At 36.8% G+C, this 20,080-nt stretch overlaps 1 protein-coding gene across 22 annotated transcripts in view; it reads left to right on the top strand.

Annotated features, from left to right (window-relative positions):
• The window catches only part of ZNF280D (zinc finger protein 280D), a 127,577-nt gene that overhangs the window by 51,259 nt on the left and 56,238 nt on the right, over positions 1–20,080 (top strand). For all 22 annotated transcript variants that reach the window (XR_011380917.2, XR_016218168.1, XR_016218169.1 and 19 more), the window contains 4 exons: positions 3,968–4,085; positions 7,605–7,775; positions 7,906–8,015; positions 17,291–17,514. Coding sequence is in view for 15 of the 22 variants with exons in the window: in XM_002717719.6 (XP_002717765.4) it covers positions 3,968–4,085; positions 7,605–7,775; positions 7,906–8,015; positions 17,291–17,514 (623 nt within the window). In the remaining 7 variants the exon portion in view is untranslated. The remainder of the gene's footprint in view (positions 1–3,967; positions 4,086–7,604; positions 7,776–7,905; positions 8,016–17,290; positions 17,515–20,080) is intronic.

The following is a 20,080-nucleotide window of genomic DNA, read 5'->3' as shown; positions in this document are numbered from 1 at the left end:
AGTTTTCTCTGTTTTAATTTCTAGTATGCTCTGTAATGATAGGTATAGCTAATGTGAACAAAACTTCTTTTTATTTCAGTAATTTTTAAATATATAAAGAGTACTTAAAGCCAAGAGTTAGGGTACCACTGCCTTAGAGAAATGGTGATCAATTTTTCTTAAAATGTTTGGTCTTTAGATAATAGGATCAATATGGGAGACCACTGAGTCTCTCTTTGAAACTCTGAGATCGCATAGGTTATTATTAATGCTTAAAGAAATTGCAATAGCTGTTGTTAAAGTAAGGTGGAAAGCTGCCCAGAATGTAAAAATTGTTTGCTGTTAGGTGGGGTCACATTAACTCACTGGTTTTCTCTTGTTTATTGTAAATTGTTTGGTATTTTTTGGGGAAAATAACTACAAAAACTTGATTATTTAATGCAGTTTGGTGGATAAAGTTTTTCTAATATTAGATCTGGGGAGAAAAAAAAAGCAACAGGTAGATTTTTGTTTTTATAAAAGTTAGAAACTTGAAACTTTTCTGGCTTGGAATGTTTTTTGTTTCTGTATATATAGTTTTGAAATTAAAACACTTCTATTTGGTGGTTCCCAATCTTGGGATTCTTTTATTTTTAATTTTTAAAGATTTATTTATTTATTTGAAAGACTTATAGAGAGAAAGACAGAGGCAGAGAGGAAGAGAGAGAATCTTCCATCCGCTAGTTCTCTCCTCAAAGAGCTGCAGTGACCGGAGCTGGGCCAGGTCAAAGCTAGGAGCCAGGAGCTTCATTTAGATCATCTGCCACATTGGGGCAGGGGCCCACGTACTTGGGCCATCCTCCAGTGCTTTCCCAGTGCATGGATTGAAAGTAGAGCATCCGGGACCCCAACTGTCAACTTCTGGGATGCCACAGTGCTTAAAAAAGGGTTTATTTTAAAAAGTGAGATTTTTGCCAATTGGTCTGGAAGAGGCCTACAAACCATAATATAATTCAAAAACTCAGTGACTCTATGTGCACAGAATGATAGGTATATTCCAAAATGATAAATGATAAATCTATTTAAGGGACTTTTTCTCTGAATTTTAGAAGCCACTGGTTTTAATAAATAATAATTAATAGTTTTTAATTTTATGTCATGTTTTGTGAAGTGTGTTTTTACTTTTTCATGAAATATCTTTGTATTTCAACGTCTGTTTCAGGTAGACAATGATGGGATATATTATTATCACTTACAGTCAGTGTGTTAAAGGGCACTGTCTTTGTAATCAGACCTAGTTCTAATTCCTACCACCTCAGTAGCAAGCAGAGCTGTCGTGGGAGCCTTACTGAACCCTACTGAATCTTAGTTTATCTGTTTATTTTTTTAGGCAGAGTTACAGAGAGGCAGAGGCAGAGAGAGAGAGAGGCCTTCAGGAGCCAGGAGCTTCTTCTGGGTTTCCCACATGGGTACAGGGGCCCAAGGGCTTGGGCCATCATCTACTGCTTTCCCAGGCCATAGCAGAGAATTGATTCGGAAGTGGAGTAGCTGGGGCTTGAACTGGCGCCCATATGGGATGCCAGCACTGCAGGCGGTGGCTTTACTTGCTTTGCCACAGTGCCAGCCCAGGTTTATCTGTTTATGAAATGAGAGAGAATATTAGGTGTTTATAAGTACTTTGTTGTAACTACTTGATACAATACACGTACCATGAAGAGCAAGTACATTTAAAATATAAAATTGTATGGCCGTTATTTGAGTTTGAAAGGTGCATAACTTGAAGCTTAGAAGTGACTTGCCCAAGCTTACATAATTAAATGAATGTATAGATCTTCCAAATCCCCATCTAGTGCCTATTCTTTCCTACTTATTGTTCTGAATTGTTTTATAATACACTAAAAATTCTTTACTGGAGGATTATTTTAACTAGTTTGTTGTTGAATAATGTGCTGTCTGCTTTCTGAAATTGTGGTATTTAACTTTATTATATTTTGGCTAGAGAACCATTTTGGAAGATGCAAGTGAAGATTTTCCATTTATAAAGGTTAACTATTTGGAGAAAATATGATATTTGTTAATCATTTGACATTTTTAAAAATATTGTATGGTAAGGTTCAAATGCCTGTATCTGCCTGTTAGGACTCAAATTCTAGGAGTGATTTGGGTTACTTCAATAGCTGTATTTTCATAACTTTTTAACAAACCCATCTCAATAGAAAAGTTAGAAACAAAGCCAAATTCTTAAAGCCCAATTTTCTCTCAGTTTATTAGCACAGGTCAAAATTCTTAGGTTTATGTTATAGAATAATAGGCATTTTGAGGAGAAAATTTAGAAAGGTATATTGCTTAGTATGTTATCATATATTCAGGTATTTCTCTTTTTTCAGAGAACATTGTGCTTCAAGCATGTCATTGGATGTTTCTCAAAAACTTGATGCTAATGGTTGCATGGTAGTCTATCCATTTATTTAATTATTGGATGCATGGGTTAGATTTTTTTTCTGTACAGTTCCCCATTAACATTTTCATTTCTTCGTAAATTCTTGAAAATGGAATAATTGCTTCAAAAAATAGCCTTTGCTAACTCCTGCCAAAATTTTTGTGCAGAAAAATTATACCAGAATATAAACTCTACTTGCCAATAGTGAATGTTATCATTGCTTTTTAATTTTTTATTCAAACTGGTATTAAATGTACAAAATAGTGCAGAGAGTTCTCATATACACTATACCCAGATTCCCTTCATATGAAAATTATAATCAGGCAATTAAAAATAACTAAATTGCAAAATTTATTAGAATTTTTCCAGTCTTTTTTTTTAAGATTTATTTGAGAGGCAGAGTTAGAGAGAGAGGGAGAGGTCTTCCATCTGCTGGTTGACTCCCCAAATGGCTGCAACAGCTGGAGCTGGGCTGAATTATGTAGCTTCTTCCAGATCAAACATGTGGGTGCACTTGAGCTATCATCCACTGCTTTCCCATGCCATTAGCAGGGAGCTGGATTACAGGTGGAGCAGCAGGGACTGGAATGCTGGTGCTGCAGGCAGAGGCTGAACCATATTTGCTTTATGAAACAGGAGATTGCCTTACACAGCACAGCTTTTTGTGACATGATGGGAAGAGTGAGGGGCACACTCTTCATCTTTGTGTTCTTTAGTTCATAAACTTCTTCAGTAAAGATGACTATATAATTTACATCATATGATATAGTCATCATTAAGCTGATGAACAGTGCTACAGATTGTTTCCCAGTTCTGATATTTTGGATGTGGAGTTCTTTGAAGTATAGAAACTGTATTTGACAAGTAGAGTTATAGATAGTGAGAGAGAGAGACAGAGAGAAAGATCTTCCTTCCGTTGGTTCACTCCTCAAATGGCCGCCACATCTGGTGCTACACTGATCCGAAGCCAGGAGCCAGGTGCTTCCTCCTGGTCTCCCATGCGGGTGCAGGGCCCAAGCACTTGGGCCATCCTCCACTGCCCTCCTAGGCCACAGCAGAGAGCTGGGCTGAAGAGGAGCAACCAGGACTAGAACCCAGGCTCCATATGGGATGCTGGCACCACAGACAGAAGATTAACCAAGTGAGCCACGGCGCTGGCCCCCAGAAACTTTAATTTTTCAATCCAACCAATATGCTTTTTATTTTTCTCCTCTCTTATGCCTGAAGAGTTTGTTGAATTCTATTACTTTCTCTTAAGTGGGATTACCATATGTGTAGAATCTCTCTAAATTTTAGCAAAATTGTTAATATAAAGTGGCTTTGGGTTTCTTAAAAGTTGTACTAAAGTTTGCCTTCCATTTTAGTTGTCTAATTAGTAATTAACTAGATATAAATAATAGTTTGCTTTGAGTTTTAGTAGAAAATTTTGGCAAAATAGTATTACCTTTATGTTTTTTAACTTACTAATAATTAGGTCATCCGAGGTTATCTTTAGGATATTTAAACATTTATGAAACAAAATAAGTTTGAATATATATATAATATTCTTCCTCTAAAATATTTTGGCAGGGTTCTGTAACAAACTCTTTGCGAGTTGTGTCGAATAACGCTCCAGAGTTACTGTTTGATTTGACCCAGGATGCAGGATTACCACATTTTCAAGGTGGACCAACAGTTTCTGTAGCAGGTTGGTTTTAGTACTTTTTCATAAAGACTGAAGAAAAGAAGCTTGATGAATATGCATAAGGAATTGTCTTTGAAGCTTGTACCCTTGAAGGATGTGTTTCATATTTCTAAAGTTGGGATGGCACTAGTTCTTCAATGCCTTTCTTGGGTGATTTTATATATGTATATATGTTATTTAATAGTTTAGATTATTATATAATATTTTATACTTATATATTATACTTAATATTATATTAATATTATATATCTTGCTTAATATTTTTACTTCTCTTTATAAAATAGGCCAAAAGCTTTGAGCTCATTTTTTTTTTTTAAAGATTTATTTATTTGAAATTCAGAGTTACACAGAGAGAGAAGGAGAGGCAGAGAGAAGGAGAGGGAGTGAGAGAGAGGGAGAGAGAGAGAGGGAGAGAGAGAGGTCTTCCATTCGCTGGTTGACTCCCCAGTTGGCCGCAATAGCCAGAGTTGTGCTGATCTGAAGCCAGGAGCCAGGAGCTTCCTCTGGGTCTCCCATGTGGGTACAGGGGCTCAAGGACTTGAGCCATCTTCCACTGCTTTCCCAGGCCATAGCAAAGGAGCTATGAAGCCAACCTTGCCCTGAAAAATCTTGAAATAATTTTTATGAACTAGAGGAGTTTAAATACTCTAAATACTGTTTAGAAAGTTTTAATTATTTTCTATGACTACTAATGCACAAAGATGCATGATTGTAGTTGATTTTGTAATTGGGTAAATATTTTTCTGTCCTAATAAATTATTTCATGTGAAAAATATGATTATAAAATAACCACGGAAGAGAAATAGTTATTTGTACAGGGTAAGCACTCAATAAAAGCCCATTGATGGAGTAATGCAATTTCCCTATTGAAGACGATTTTAAGTTCTTTGAGGATATAACATAATGGAGTTCTTCATTAATTTAAAATATATTAGTGTGCTATGAAAGAATTTTATCTAGTTGAAAATTCTCTAATTAAAGTGATTGTGCTTTAGCAGTTTATATATATTTCAAGTATTTGACTAAATGGAGAAAATAGATGATTTTTTTGTTAACTTTTAGATTGTTTTCTATCAAATTGGTGCAGAGAATTTACCAAACCCTCCACCAAATTTTTTTTACTAGAAATAGAGGGGTTTTCTGGGTGTTGTTGCATGCTTCACAAATATAGCTAGCAAGAAAGGAAAGAACCAAAAGAAACAGAGAGGAAAAAGTGTTGTCTTCAGTCTCATTTTATAAAGCATGTGAGCTTTTAGAAAAAGTCCGAATTCTTGGATCTTAGGAATAAGTAAAAACAATGACTCTTAGGTGTTTTTTTTTTGTTTTTTTTTTTGTTTTTTTTTTTTTTTTAAACCACAGAGAGTGGGACGTTAGGCTGGGCAGTAAGTAGGATATTTGGAAGATGTAGATTTGGACCTCTATCTTGAGATTTTTATAATTATCAAATCACCTGACCTGTTTATACTTCAGTTTTCTCTAATTGTTAAGAATAGAAATTTTCATTTTTCTTGAATAATGCATTTATTTCCTATACCTGGGATCAACCATTTGGAGAAAAAAGTATCTGCATTAAAAAAAATTTTTTTGCATTAAAGTAAATGCATCTTTTAATTCCATTTTCCATGAATTTTTGAAGCACTCATGAATTTCTCACTGTGTTTTACACAAAGCTTTTTTGATTCCCAAATAAGTGAAATATGAAAGTGCATTACAAGATTTAAAGGACTTGACAATAAACAGTTGTTATGATAATGTACAGTAGCATTATTAACAGACCCTGTCTAGGGAGATTAAGGGGATTTTGAGAAGACTGAGTTTGAGCTTGATAATGAATGAGGAAAGGTGTTTTATTGGCAGAGGTAGAGCTTTTGAAAGTAGGGAGAAGCACAAGCCATTGAGAACAGAGATCAGTAAGAATAAGGGTCAGAATTAAAAGCAAATGCAGAGTGATTTTATTTAACCTTGAGATTTCTTATGTTAAAATATTTCTCATATTAAAAGTCTATTTTTACCATCCACTGTGTAATATGATTAGTTGCTTAATTCAAAATACCAGTGCTCGTTAGTTTTTTGGGGAACCTAATGATCTCACGGTAATACTAGTTTGATTACAAAGAATCTTTCCCACATAGCTTCTGTATATCTGCCAGTAATCAAGTACTTTAATGATGAGGAGAAACATTTTTGTGTTACCAAAAAGTAGAAGCAGAGACACCAACTAGAATAATACTCTTATTTTCCTGGCATGTTTGTCCTTACTGAAAAGCTGAAAGTGAATAGTTTTTCTTCTTTTTTAAAGTAAGTTAAATAAGTTAATGTTTCATTAGTAATAATAATAGTTGTCATTTATTGTAGAATGTACCATGTATTTTGTTGAGTACTTTACATTATTTTTATAATTTTTCTTAAAATATCTTTATAAAATAAGGTATAACTTATTTTACAAAAGACAGGAGTGAGGCTTAGAGAAATGAAAAAACCTGAGAATACATAGCAAGAGAGAATAGAGTTTGGATTTGACTTTATCTTTCTGACTTAAAAACCTGAAATATTTCTGGGGTATTTATTTTACCTCTGTACTTTTAGAGTACAGTTGGGGGCCTTTAATATGTGATACGCAGTTTTAGAATCCTTCTTACAAAATATAGTTGTGTGTTATTTTCAAAAAGAATTTTACTTGGCCTGGGTAGAGCTCATATATCTCCATTTCTCTTGCTAATGCTCTAAATAAGGCTGTCTTTAGATTCAGGGTAATAATTTTCAAATGAAAAAGTATTTATAGAAATGAAATTTCTATCCAAACAAAATTTCATGTGAAAGTAGAATTTCTTTGTTGTACATGCCCAGTAATTCCCTGAAATGAACTTGGGTACCTCGTATGAAAATCATTGTACCAATTCTTTGCCATTATGCACTCACTCAAATAAATGATTAAAATATTATCATTTAAGAATAGTTGTTTCCACTCTATAGTAGAAATAATAGGTAACATTACCTAAAAACGTGAATCAACCACTTCTCAGATGGAAAAAGAACTACCTTTCCATTTCACATTCTACATTGTAAATAAAAAAGCCTCTTTAGGGTCTCTAAATTTTTGTTAACAAATACAAATTGTTATTGGTGACAACAGTAATACATTCAATGCATGTACTTAAACATCTAAAAATAGTTAATTTGTAGGAACTAAACTCAGAGTATTCTCAGCTTTAATTTTTTTCTTTTTTCTTTGGATATTTTGGTCTGGCTTCTTTTATAATAGCTATTGTTTTTTTTAATGTAAAGCCCAATTTAGAGTTTTCTTGCTAAAAAGATTATTTCACAAATTATTTGAATACATGAAATCCATAGTAAATATTTATTTTATTTCTTTATACATCTGAGTTTGGATCACTCAATTTTTATCATTGTCATTTGTATGTTGATTAAATTAACTAATTTATCTGTGAATTATTTTTACTTTGTTGTAAACAAATTTTATAATGTTTTAAAATTCTTTCTTTCACTATTAAACCATTCAAGGTGCAAATGAAAATTCATTTTTATCAAAACGCCCTTCTGCTTCTGAAGTAAACAGTGTGAGTCCCAAGAAGCCCAAGCCCAGTGAAAGTGTTTCTGGAACAAATTCCTCAGCTGTATTCCCTTCAGTTAAGTCTCCTTCAGTGACAGCTCCACAAGCTGTGCCATCAAAAGGTAAATACAAAATATAGCTTATAAAGAGAAATTTACTTTAGAAATTGTTGTAAATTTAAAACTATTACTAATGTTATTCAAGATTAGGAAGTTATGAATTTGAATCATAAGTGTTCTGAATGTATTTTAGGTGCAAATGGCTCATCGAATCAATCTAAAAATGGAACACCTTTTCCAAAAGCTTGTCCAAAGTGCAATATTCATTTCAATCTTTTGGATCCTTTGAAAAATCACATGAAGGTAAAACTCTTTAACACTTTAATTTATAAGAAGTCTGTAAATTCCTATCAATATTAGTGTTCATTTGTAGAAAATAATGGTTTGTTCAGATTTTTAAAAAAATCTTATATTAATATTGCTATGTAAGGTAAAAATTTGCATTCATAATGGTTGCCTTAGTAAGATTTAAAAATTCCTTCTGAATAATTACTGTTTTAAAAAGATCTTTTTATTTATTTGAAAGGTGGAGTTACAGAGAGAGGGAGAGACAGAAATTTTCCTTCCTCTGGTTCACTCCTCAAATGGCTGTAATGGCCAGAGCTGGGCCAGGTTGAAGCCAGGAGTCTGGAGCTTCATCCTCGTCTCTCATCTGGGTGGCAGGGGCCCCTGCACTTGGACCATATACTGCTGCTTTTCTAGGCCCATTAGCAGGAAGATGGATTGGAAGTGGAAAAACTTGGGAGCATCACAAGCAGCACCTTAACTTATTGTGCCACATTGCTAGCCCCTGAATCATTACATTTTAAAAATTAACTTCTGTGTAGAATTGTAACATACTGTGTAGAACTCTGCACCTGGAGGCGTATGCAGCCATTTTCAGATGTGCATTTAGGTGTTACTGCGTTGTTTGTGGTTACTTGTATTGGAAACAACCAAGACATCATACGATAATCATACATTAGAACACTACATCATATTTTTTCTTTTTAAATTTTTTTGACAGGCAGAGTGGACAGTGAGAGAGAGAGACAGAGAGAAAGGTCTTCCTTTGCCGTTGGTTCACCCTCCAATGGCCGCAGCGGCCGGCGCGCTGCGGCCGGCGCACCGCGCTGATCCGATGGCAGGAGCCAGGAGCCAGGTGCTTTTCCTGGTCTCCCATGGGGTGCAGGGCCCAAGCACCTGGGCCATCCTCCACTGCACTCCCTGGCCACAGCAGAGAGCTGGCCTGGAAGAGGGGCAACCGGGACAGAATCCGGCGCCCCGAGCGGGACTAGAACCCGGTGTGCCGGCGCCGCTAGGCGGAGGATTAGCCTAGTGAGCCGTGGCGCCGGCCCACTACATCATATTAAGAAAGAAAGTTGGGGCTGGTGCTATGGCATAGCAGATATAGCTACCCCCTGCAGTGCTGGTGTCCCATATGGGCACCGGTTCGAGTCCTGGCTGCTCCTCTTCCTATCCAGCTCTCTGCTATTGCCTGGGAAAGTGGAAGATGGCTCAAGTCCTTGGGCCCCTGCACTCATGTGGGAGACTTGGAAGAAACTGCTGGCTGCTGGCTTTGGATCAGCGCAGCTCTGGCCATTGTGGCCATCTGGGGACTGAAGCAGTGGATGGAAGACCTCTCTCTCTCTCTCTCTCTCTGCCTCTCCTTCTCTTTCTGTATAATTCTGACTTTCAGATAAATAAATAAATATTTTAAAAAAGGGAAAGTTACCTCTGATAGGTATTGATATGGAACAATCTATAACACAATAACATACAATTTTTTTTTAGTTTTTAAAATTTTTTTTTAATTATACAAGTTTCAGGTATTTCATATATACAGACTTAAGAATATAGTGATACTTCACACAACGTACCTTTCTCCTTCCCACGTTCCAACCCTTCCTCCATCCTTTCCCACTCCCACTCTTAATTTTTACAAAGATCTACTTTCAGTGTACTTAATGATCATAAGGTTAACCCTACACTAAGTAAAAGAGTTCAAATAGTGTGAAGAAAAAAACTACTGTTCCTCAACAGAAGAGATGAGGGAGAGATGAGGGCCATAAGTAATCATCAAATTTCAAAATATCCATTCTGTTCCAATACATTATGTTTTAGGTACATTTAGGTTTTTGTCCCAGATTCAGATATATTTCAGATTAGGGAAAACATATGTTATCTGTCTTTTTTTTTTTTTTTTTTTTGGACAGGCAGAGTTAGAGAGAGAGAGAGAGAGAGAAAGGTCTTCTTTCCGTTGGTTCATCCCCCAAATGGCCGCCATGGCCAGCGTGCTGTGCTGATCCGAAGCCAGGAGCCAGGCACCTCCTCCTGGTCTCCCATGCGGGTGCAGGGCCCAAGCACTTGGGCCATCCTCCACTGCCTTCCCAGGCCACAGCAGAGTGCTGGACTGGAAGAGTAGCAACTGGGACAGAACTGGCGCCCCAACCGGGAGTAGAAGCCGAGTGCTGGCACTGCAGGCGAAGGATTAGCCTAGTGAGCCGGGGCGCCGGCCATGGTATCTGTCTTTTTGGGACTGGCTTATTTTACTCAGCATAATGGTTTCCAGTTGCATCCATTTTGTTGCAAAAGACAGAATTTCATTTTTTTAAATAGCTGAGTAGTACTCCACAGTGTATATATACCATAATTCTATAAGATATACTATTGAACTAAGTTGAATATGAGTATAGTATGAACAATATGTGTTTGCCTCATGAAGAAATCTGAAGGAATAGTGAACAAATCTAGGGAGGAAAAATTTAAAACTGAGGAATTTTTACTTTCTAGCTTATACATTTTTATTTATCAATAAAGGGTTTTGATATTATAATAGTAACCTATTTGAAAAAATATGATTTTTATTTGTGAATGATTTTTTTCCTATTATAGATAAATGGAAATTGACTATACCACAGAAATAATATTTTTCCCATGGAAAATATTTAATATATTAATATTCTACAGTGATTAGAACAGTTTATCTGATTAGAACAATTTATCTGGTACTAAGTATTTGACATAGTAGTAAACTTTGAATATATTATTAAAAAGATATAAGCCAGTGTTGTGGCACTTTGAGCCACTGCCTGTGATGCCAGCATTTCTTATCAGAGTTTTTGGTTTGAGTCTTGGCTGCTCTCTTCTGATTCAGCTCCCTTCTAATGTGCCTGGGAAAGCAGCAGAAGGTGGCCCAAGTACTTGGGCCCCTGACACTCTTTTTTTTTTGACAGGTAGAGTGGACAGTGAGAGAGAGAGAGAGAGAGAGAGAGAGAGAGAAAGGTTTTCCTTTGCCGTTGGTTCACCCTCCAATGGCCACTGCGGCTGATGCACCACGCCGATCCGATGCCAGGAGCCAGGTGCTTCTCCTGGTCTCCCATGCAAGCACAGGGCCCAAGGACTTGGGCCATCCTCCACTGCCCTCCCGGGCCATAGCAGAGAGCTGGCCTGGAAGAGGGGCAACCGGGACAGAATCCGGCGCCCCGACCAGGACTAGAACCCGGTGTGCCAGCGCGGTAGGCAGAGGATTAGCCTATTGAGCCAAGGTGCTGGCAGCCCCTGATACTCTTGTCTGAGACCAGAATGGAGTTCCAGGTTCCTGGCTTTAGCCTGGCCCAGTCTCAACCATCATGGCCATTTGAAAGTGAACCAGTAGATGGAAGATCTCTTTCTCTCTGTTTCTCCCTCTCTGTCTGCCACTTTGCCTTTCAGACAAGTTAAATCTTTCTTAAAAATCATTATTTCACTTAATCCTTAGAAAATTCTTTGTGATAGACATTTTCCTCATTATTGTATAGCCAATTAATTGGCATAACTGCCATTCAAACATCAGTCCCTTTCATGTAAAGTTTAAGTTCTGACAAATACTTTCATTTTCCTTTTTGGAAAAAATGTGTAGATTGTAATGTTGTGTGGAAACTTTGGTGAGTGTCTGGTGCAGTGGTTAGGATGCTGCTTGGTACTCTTGCATCCCATAGCAGAGTGCCTGGATTTGAGTCCCGGCTCTGCGTCCAATCCCAGCTTCCTGCTGATGTGTAGTCAGGACGGCAGCAGGTTATATCTCAAGTACCTGGGTCCACGCTGTCCATGTGGGATACCAGTTGAGTTCCAGGCTCCTGGCGTCAGCCTAGCGCATCCTCAGTTTTTTTGGTTATTTGGGAGTGAACCAGTAGATGGAATATCTTTCTCTGTCTGTCTCTGTCTCTTTTGTCTCTCTCTCTCTTTCCCCCAACTCTCTCTTCCCTCTATTCCCCCCCCTCCCTTTCGTGCCTCTCTGCCTTTCAAATAAAATAGGAAAAAATTTTTAAAAATATTTTAATTTGAAAACGTTGGGAGAAGGGCTGCAGAGAGAGAGAGATCTTCAGACTGCTATTTGAAGCCAGAAGCCAGGAGCTTCCTTCAGGTCTCCCACTTGGGTGTAGGGGCCTGAGCACTTGTACCCTCTGTCTCTGCTTTCCCAGACAGACTAGTAGGGAGCTGGATCAGAAGTGGAGCAGCCAGAATTCAGACTGGTGCCCATATGGGATGCTATCATTGCAGTTGGAGGCTTAACTTGCTACAGCACAACACCTGCCCAGAAAAAGTTTTTTTTAAATGTGGAGACTTGAAAGTAGATATGTTATTTCTCTTTTAAGATATGGACTTTTGTGGTTTTTTTTTTTTTTTTTTTGGACAGGCAGAGTTAGTGAGAGAGAAAGAGAGACAGAGAGAAAGGTCTTCCTTTTCCATTGGTTCACCCCTCAAGTGGCCACCATGGCCGGCACACTGTGCTGTTCTGAAACCAGGAGCCAGGTGCTTCCTCCTGGTCTCCCATGCAGGTGCAGGGCCCAAGGACTTGGGCCATCCTTCACTGCCTTCCCGGGACACAGCAGAGAGCTGAACTGGAAGAGGAGCAACCGGGACAGAATCCGGCGCCCTGACTGGGACTAGAACCTGGGGTGCCGGCGCTGCAGGTGGAGGATTAGCCAAGTGAGCCGTGGCGCCGGCCAGATTTGGTATTTATCAACCAGGCTTAGCTTATTAATTACACTTAGATTTCTTTACTTTCACTTATGTTTAGTCTACCTGATCTTTCCTGGATTGAGAATCAACACATTTCAACCCATATTTTTGAGTACTTTTCTTTGACACATTGCAGTTTCATTGTAAGTTTATTGTGTTTTTTTGCAATATAGAAGAATCCATCTTTTTTAAAAAAAATTGCTTTTTATTTAATTGAGAGGCAGAGAGAGTGAGGAATCCCATCGACTGTTTCACCAGTTTCCCAAAACATCCAGGATTGGGTTGAATCTTGAACCAGGAGCTGGATCACAAATCAGGTCTCTCACATGTACAGTTGGCAGGAACCCCTCCTTCCCCTCCCCTTCTCCCCTCCCTTCTCCCCCCTTCTCCCCTCCCCTCTCTCCCCTTCCTCCCCCCTCCCCAACACTTGGGCCACCTTCCACTGCTTCCACAGGCCATAAACAGAAAGCTGGATGGGAAGAGGAGCAGCCAGCACATAAACCCTGTGGAATGCCTGTGCTGCAGGCGGAGGCTTTACCTACTACACCACAGCACTGGCCCCTTCCCTCCCCCATTTCTTCCATTTTTTAATACTGAATGTTGCTGTTGAGGAATCTGGGACAAGCCCGAGTTATTTTGCCCCTTTTTGTAAAGTGATTTGATCTGTTTGCCTGATTTTTCATAGGATTCTTTATTTTTGGTGACTAGTAACTTTAAAATGACATAACTTGCTATTGAGAATTTTGGATCAGTTGTCTTTGGCATACAACATGTTCTTTCAACCTATATATTTGTGTCTTTCTGTGAGCACCGTTTTCTTGAACTGCATTTGAAAATTTCTATTCTAGTTAATTGCATCCCCAGTATGAATTTGTTTGATGTTTTGGCTGGTATATCTGCTATTTTCTTTTTAATCCTTTAAAACATTTATTTGCTTTTCTCATTACCAACCTCTCTGTCCTTTATTATATTTTGCAGTGTCTATTCACCACTGTACCCTGCTCTAATTTATCTTTGTCTCTTTTATTTTTTCCTTCTATCTTCCCCCTGATTTTTCCACTCTTTTTTTATTGTCTTGCCATCTTTTTTTGTTTTTGTAACCTTTCAAATAGAGATGGTGGCTTCATTAATGTTTTAAAATTTGTGACAAAAATTTGGGCCACTCTTTACAAATCTGCATCTGTTCTGTGGCAACGTGTTTCTGGGATTTTTGTTAGGATAATTTTATATCCTCCTGTTATTTGTTTACTTTTATATTAAATATTTTTGTTCAAATATGATTCCTATCTTGTTAACAGGTTGAATTTCTTGGGCTGCTATTTTGTATAAAATCCCTTTTGGGACAAAGCCATAGGTTGCCATGGTAGTCTTATGGGCACATAAGAAGGTGTCCTGCAAGTATGACTTGTGTGTTTGAATGTTTATGTAACATTGCCTTTTCTGTTTCTCTGTACTGAATCAGGTCTGGGGTACTTTGCCAATTTTCAGGCTTAGATTCTGCACCTGATTTTGCAAACAAAGGCTGTAACTTGTGTATTAGATATGTCTCTCACCTTTAGGATGTATATTTTTGCTGACACTTTCTGAGATCTGTTGCTGTTGATCCTTTTGACTTTGATCTTCCAGCTACATTCCTTCTGTCATTGGCTGATGTTGGTTGCTTTGGATAGTTTTTCATACATTGTGGAGTGCGTTGGTTTTTCCTGACACTTAGTTCAGTAAAATCAGACTCGAACTTGGTCATTTTGGTTTTTAGATAATTCTCAGGTAGAAAAGGAAAAAATGTTGACCTTTGTAGTTATGTGAAACATCTTGTTTTACTTTTTTTTTTTTTTTTTTTTGACAGGCAGAGTGGACAGTGAGAGAGAGAGAGAGACAGAGAGAAAGGTCTTCCTTTTGCCGTTGGTTCACCCTCCAATGGCCGCTGCGGCCGGTGCGCTGCGGCCGGCGCCCCACGCTGATCCGATGGCAGGAGCCAGGTACTTATCCTGGTCTCCCATAGGGTGCAGGGCCCAAGCACTTGGGCCATCCTCCACTGCACTCCCTGGCCACAGCAGAGAGTTGGCCTGGAAGAGGGGCAACTGGGACAGAATCCGGTGCCCCGACCGGGACTAGAACCTGGTGTGCCGGCACCGTAAGGCAGAGGATTAGCCTAGTGAGCCGCGGTGCTGGCCCATCTTGTTTTACTTTTTAAAAATAGTCTCCCATCTCCATTGCTCTGAAAATCATACCTGAATTTTTTAGGCCAGTAACAAAGCAATAGCATACAGTCTATACACTGGGAGGAGTTATATGAGAATGGTGTGTATATATTGGTGTTTGATGTTTGTGAAGCTACAATATGTGGCATTAAAAGTATTTAATATTTGCAGAATGGCTAACACAGGGAAATAATGGGTTAGTGAGGAGCTGGGAGTTGCAGGTAAGGGCTAAAACCAAAAGGCTGCTAAAGCTGAACACAAGGGGCCGGTGCTGTGGTGTAGTAGGTAAAGCCACCGCCTGCAGTGCTGGCATCCCACATGGGTCCCAGTTCATGTCCCGGCTGCTCCATTTCCAATCCAGCTCTCTGCTATGGCTTGGGAAAGCAGTGGAAGGTGGCCCAAGTCTGAGCTCCTGTACCTGCGTGTGTGATCTAGAAGAAGCTCCTGGCTTTGGATTGGCACAGCTTTGGCTGTTGCAGCCATTTGAGGAGTGAACCATCAGGTGGAACCAGAGCTCTCTCTTTCCCCCTTTCTGTAACTCTGCCTTTCAAATAAAAATAAAAATAAAAATAAATCTTAAAAAAAAAAAAAAAAGCTGAACACAAGATGACAAGTTGATCTTGAGCCATTACTCAGCTATGCCTTCCATAGCTTACTCTGCCTTCTTAAATCTGAACCTACTTCTTTACATTGTTGTCTGTCTTTTGGATATTTTCTGGCATATATTTTGCTTTCCTTTTAAATTAATTTCTACCTTAGTTCACTACCCCTTATTGTTCATTGTTATCAATAGTTTGCTATTCAGCTTTTTTATGGGTATCTGAAACATTGTGTAAAATAGGTTCTGTAAACCAGGTTGGTGTGTTTATTTTTTAAAAGATTATTTCAGAGGCAATGTTACAGAGAGAGGGAGAGACAGAGAGACAGAGAGAGGTCTTCCACCATCTGGTTCACTCCCCTGTTAGTTGCAATATCCAGAGCTGGGCTAAGCTGAAGCCCAGAGCCAGAAGCTTCATCCAGGACTCCCATGCGGGTGGCAGGGGCCCCAGGACTTGGCCCATCCCCTGTTGCTTTCCCAGATACATGTAGCAGGGAATTGGATTGAAAGTGGAGCAGTCGGGACTGGAACTAATGCCTATATGTTATGCCAGCACTGCAGGCAATGGCTTTACCTGGTATGCCACAGTGCTGTCCCCATTCTATCACTTTTTTGTATGTCGTTTTATTCAATTTTCTTTGGATCTGCTGTAGAGTTTTTTTGTTTGCTTGTTTTAGTGGTTTTTTTTTTCTTTTGACAAGTTGACAAGTCAAACAAAATGAGTATAATGCCACCTTGAAGGAGATGTTACAGGTCTGTCTTGGATCAAAGGCCCATGTAGTATAGGATGTTTCAACAATTATCTAACATGTGGCAGAAGAGGAAGTAGATCTTATTGTCTTAGAGTTGTGTTTAGATTTTCAAACTTTTTTATGTTGCTACTAATGTAATAAATAACGCATTTAGGAGGCATTTAAATTATAAAACAGTTACCTGAGTTGCTTTTTAGAAACACAGCCTTTGAGCCCTATCTCTAGATATTGTGGTTTAGTCTTTCTGACATTGGGTACAGGAATTAGCATTTTAACAAGCATTTTTCTAGTGTAGGTCTTCATCTGAATGTACTCTGAGAAAATTGTCCTGAAGAAATCCTACAACTGACAATTCTGTACAGTCAGTGAAATAGTTATATCTTGTTTTAGAAAAAGTACTTCATGTACGAATGTATTCTGTATTAGAACTAGTTTATGTGAAATCTTGATTCCCCTTTGAATATTTAAACATTCTCAGTTTCAAAACTTAACTTTTGAAGTTTTCAAGATGAAACTAATGCCTCTTTGTGTTCCATACATTTTCTAATACCTTGAGTCTGGGAAATGGCAAATTAGGTTGTTTCAAAGTCCAGTTCTAATCAAGCTTTGTGGAATTCTGTGTATCTCTTGATAATTAGACATACACATCAAGGCACATGGAACTGCATTTCCTTCCTATACTATATCAAGACATTAATATAAAATTAATGATTTTTGGTTAAGGAATAAATTATTATTGAATAGTTATACCCGAATAGGTAAATTGAAGAGAAAAAGCTATTAGACTATAGCCCAGTCCTGATTTAAAGTTTCTCATTTCTCTTTGAAATTTTTTTATTAATGTAATAGGAATTTGTTGTTTCAAATTTTTAAAATTTGTGTATGCACAATGAATTTTTGATGACTTTTTTCCCATATTTGTTATTATCAAGTATTGTTTTACATGATCTGGCCTTAGTTGTAAACATAGATTTTTTTTTTTTTTTTTTTTGCTATTTAGTTTTTAAAAAAATAAATAAGCCCTTTTTTTTTTCTCTCTTTCAGTATTGTTGTCCAGACATGATAAATAACTTTTTGGGGCTAGCTAAAACAGAATTGTCAAGCACAACAAATAAAAATAAGACTGTTGATTCAGAGAAAGGAAAATTGATCATGTTAGTTAATGACTTTTATTATGGAAAACATGAAGGAGATGTCCAGGAAGAACAGAAGACTCATACAACCTTTAAATGCTTCAGTTGCTTGAAAATCTTAAAAAATAATATTAGGTATGTAAATGCTTATTTTTGTTTTTATTTGAAAATTGCAATGCTATAGATATAAATGTTGAAACTCATAGTTTTCAGTGCCATTCTAAATCAGCAGTTTTAACATTTTCGTCTAAAAACAAAGGCAGATTGTCTTGTTGAAAAGCATTTACTCTTTGTTGTATTTTAGTGCTTGGTTTCTAGATCCACTTGCACTTGGCTGTGTTTCTTACACATAGCTTAATGACAGTTTTTTAAAACCAGTAATCTAGGAATTTTTACTAGATATTTTTCATTCTCTAGCTGTCTTTGAATTTCATTTTTCTTTACAGCACAAAAAATTTCTTGATGTTTGTTCAGTTGGACAAGCTAACTTTATTCAATGCTCAAATCTTTTAGCTGATATTTTTAATTTTTTTAACTACTACTACTACTTTGGAAAGATACCAATTCTAGGAAACATTGCTACTTTTATTTTAAATTTAACACCTTTAAAAATTTAATTCTCAATGGGATTTTGAAGCTATTATAAATGGATATTTTAAATTTAAGGAGTTTATATTTTGTAAACCTTGAGTTAACATGACATTATATATGAAGGTATCATCCTATTTAAGTTAATAACAAGAAAAAAGTAAAAAAGACGGATCAAATAAAATTTTCCATTGGCGTATAGCTTGACATTTATATTAGATAAGATTGTTTTCTCTAGCATTTTATTATAAACATTTTCTAGTATTGAAGTTTTAAAAATTTCATAGTGGATACTTGTATTCTTACCATCCTTGTAACATTCCACTGTGTTTGCTTTGTAGTATATCTTTTCATACTTCTTTCCTTCAAACTTTCTGGTGTTTTTGACTCATTTCAAAGTATATTGTACACATCAATGTACTTCCCACTGGTGAAATATCTCTGTATTCAAAAGCATAAGCCTGTATGTGTGCCTTTTTGTGTTTGTTCTTGATAACTATCATCTGTAATTAGCATTTTAAAGAATCTATAGTTAAATCTGTGTGCAGCATTTATATATTTTTCCTGTGAATTCAGGGGACTAAAAAGAAACATGTGGAAAAACCCTGAAATATACTGTGATACCTTCCTATAATAATTGTTAATGGTTTCTGTATGATAGTGCTTTATAATAAAGTTTTCCAAGTTTTTTTTACATTCTTGATTTCATACCAATTTTCATATTTCTTTACCTCCTTTTATTGCACTTTAACAGCCACCAATATTTAGTGATGTTAGTAGTTTAACAGAAGGGAGTTTGTGCTGTGAAATATAACACTGAAAGAATATTACAGTAAAACTTTGACATCTATTGTCATATATTTTTGTTTTAGTAGTAAAATACACCAGAATGTCATGTTAGTAAATAGAGTAAAATGAGTAGAAATGAGGCTCATTGGCTTCCTTAGTTTCCTGTTCAGTGATAGGCATAGGATAATACAGGTTATTTCAGCAGTAATTCTTTGGCTTTTTCTTTATGATTAACCCATTTAGTATGAAACATGGAAATGAAAAGTCATTTTCCTTTCAGAAGAAATTACATGAGTCTAAGTTATCAGAATAATAATTTTTCCCATTTCAGAAGAAATTATATGAGTCTTAAGTTATCAGAATAATTAGAAATTTTAAGCAAACTACATTTGATAATATCTAGAAATTAAGCATTTTAAAACATAATGATTATTTAGTAAATGTAACCTTAATGGTAAATGCCTTATGACTAAAGAAATGAAAGATATTGTATTATGTGTTACTTTAATTTTTTCCTGTAAAAACTGGGAAGGCAAATTGATGATTGTAGAGAATAGTAAAAACCGATAGCTAAATATTTCTACGGTGCTGTTGGTATATCATGCTATGTTGTTGTGTTGTCCCCCCCCCCCCCCCATTGAGTGTCACTAAAACAGGTTTATTTTGTTTTGCGACCATCCTTGTAAGAAGTTTGCTTTTTTGGTTTCCCCCATTTTCATTTATGTGTTCTAGAAGTATGAGCTCCTAATGGGGGATCCACTAATTCAGAGAAGGCCAGCTGGTTAAGGAACTTTTATGTAGTTATACTTTAATTGCTTCAAGTTGTGTGCTGAAAGTTTAATGGATCATGACCTTTCCTCTATATGTAAATAACTAACTAAGACTAAGGTTTTCTGCAGTGTTTGTAGAACAGGTGTTAAAACCAAAGGAGAAATTTCAAGGTGTACCAAAACCTGCCCTAAAGAGCACTAGTGTTTTGTGTGATTGAAAAATACATATATATATCTTATATATATCTTTTATATATATATATATATATGAGAGAGTGAGCGAGAGAGAATATATAGTACAGTATAGTATATACTGTATAGTATATACTATGTAGTTTTATAGTATATATGTGTGTGTATATATATATATATATATAGTAACCTTCATGATGATGATGATTCAGACTGGTGACATTAGTAGTTCAAGATTATTTTGTGACTCAAAGTGTTTCAAAGTGAATAGTTATTAATGGTTGACCAGTCCAAAAATTGTTGTTTTGACTGAATAGGTTTGCTTTCAAAATCAGCAAAAAGCTTCAGTAAGCTCTTTTAAA

This window comes from Oryctolagus cuniculus, chromosome 12 (genome assembly GCF_051225735.1).
Source record: "Oryctolagus cuniculus isolate XC-2025 breed Fujian yellow rabbit chromosome 12, ASM5122573v1, whole genome shotgun sequence".
Classification (NCBI taxonomy): Eukaryota; Metazoa; Chordata; class Mammalia; order Lagomorpha; family Leporidae; genus Oryctolagus; species Oryctolagus cuniculus.
This window is presented reverse-complemented; position numbering and strand designations above follow the sequence as displayed.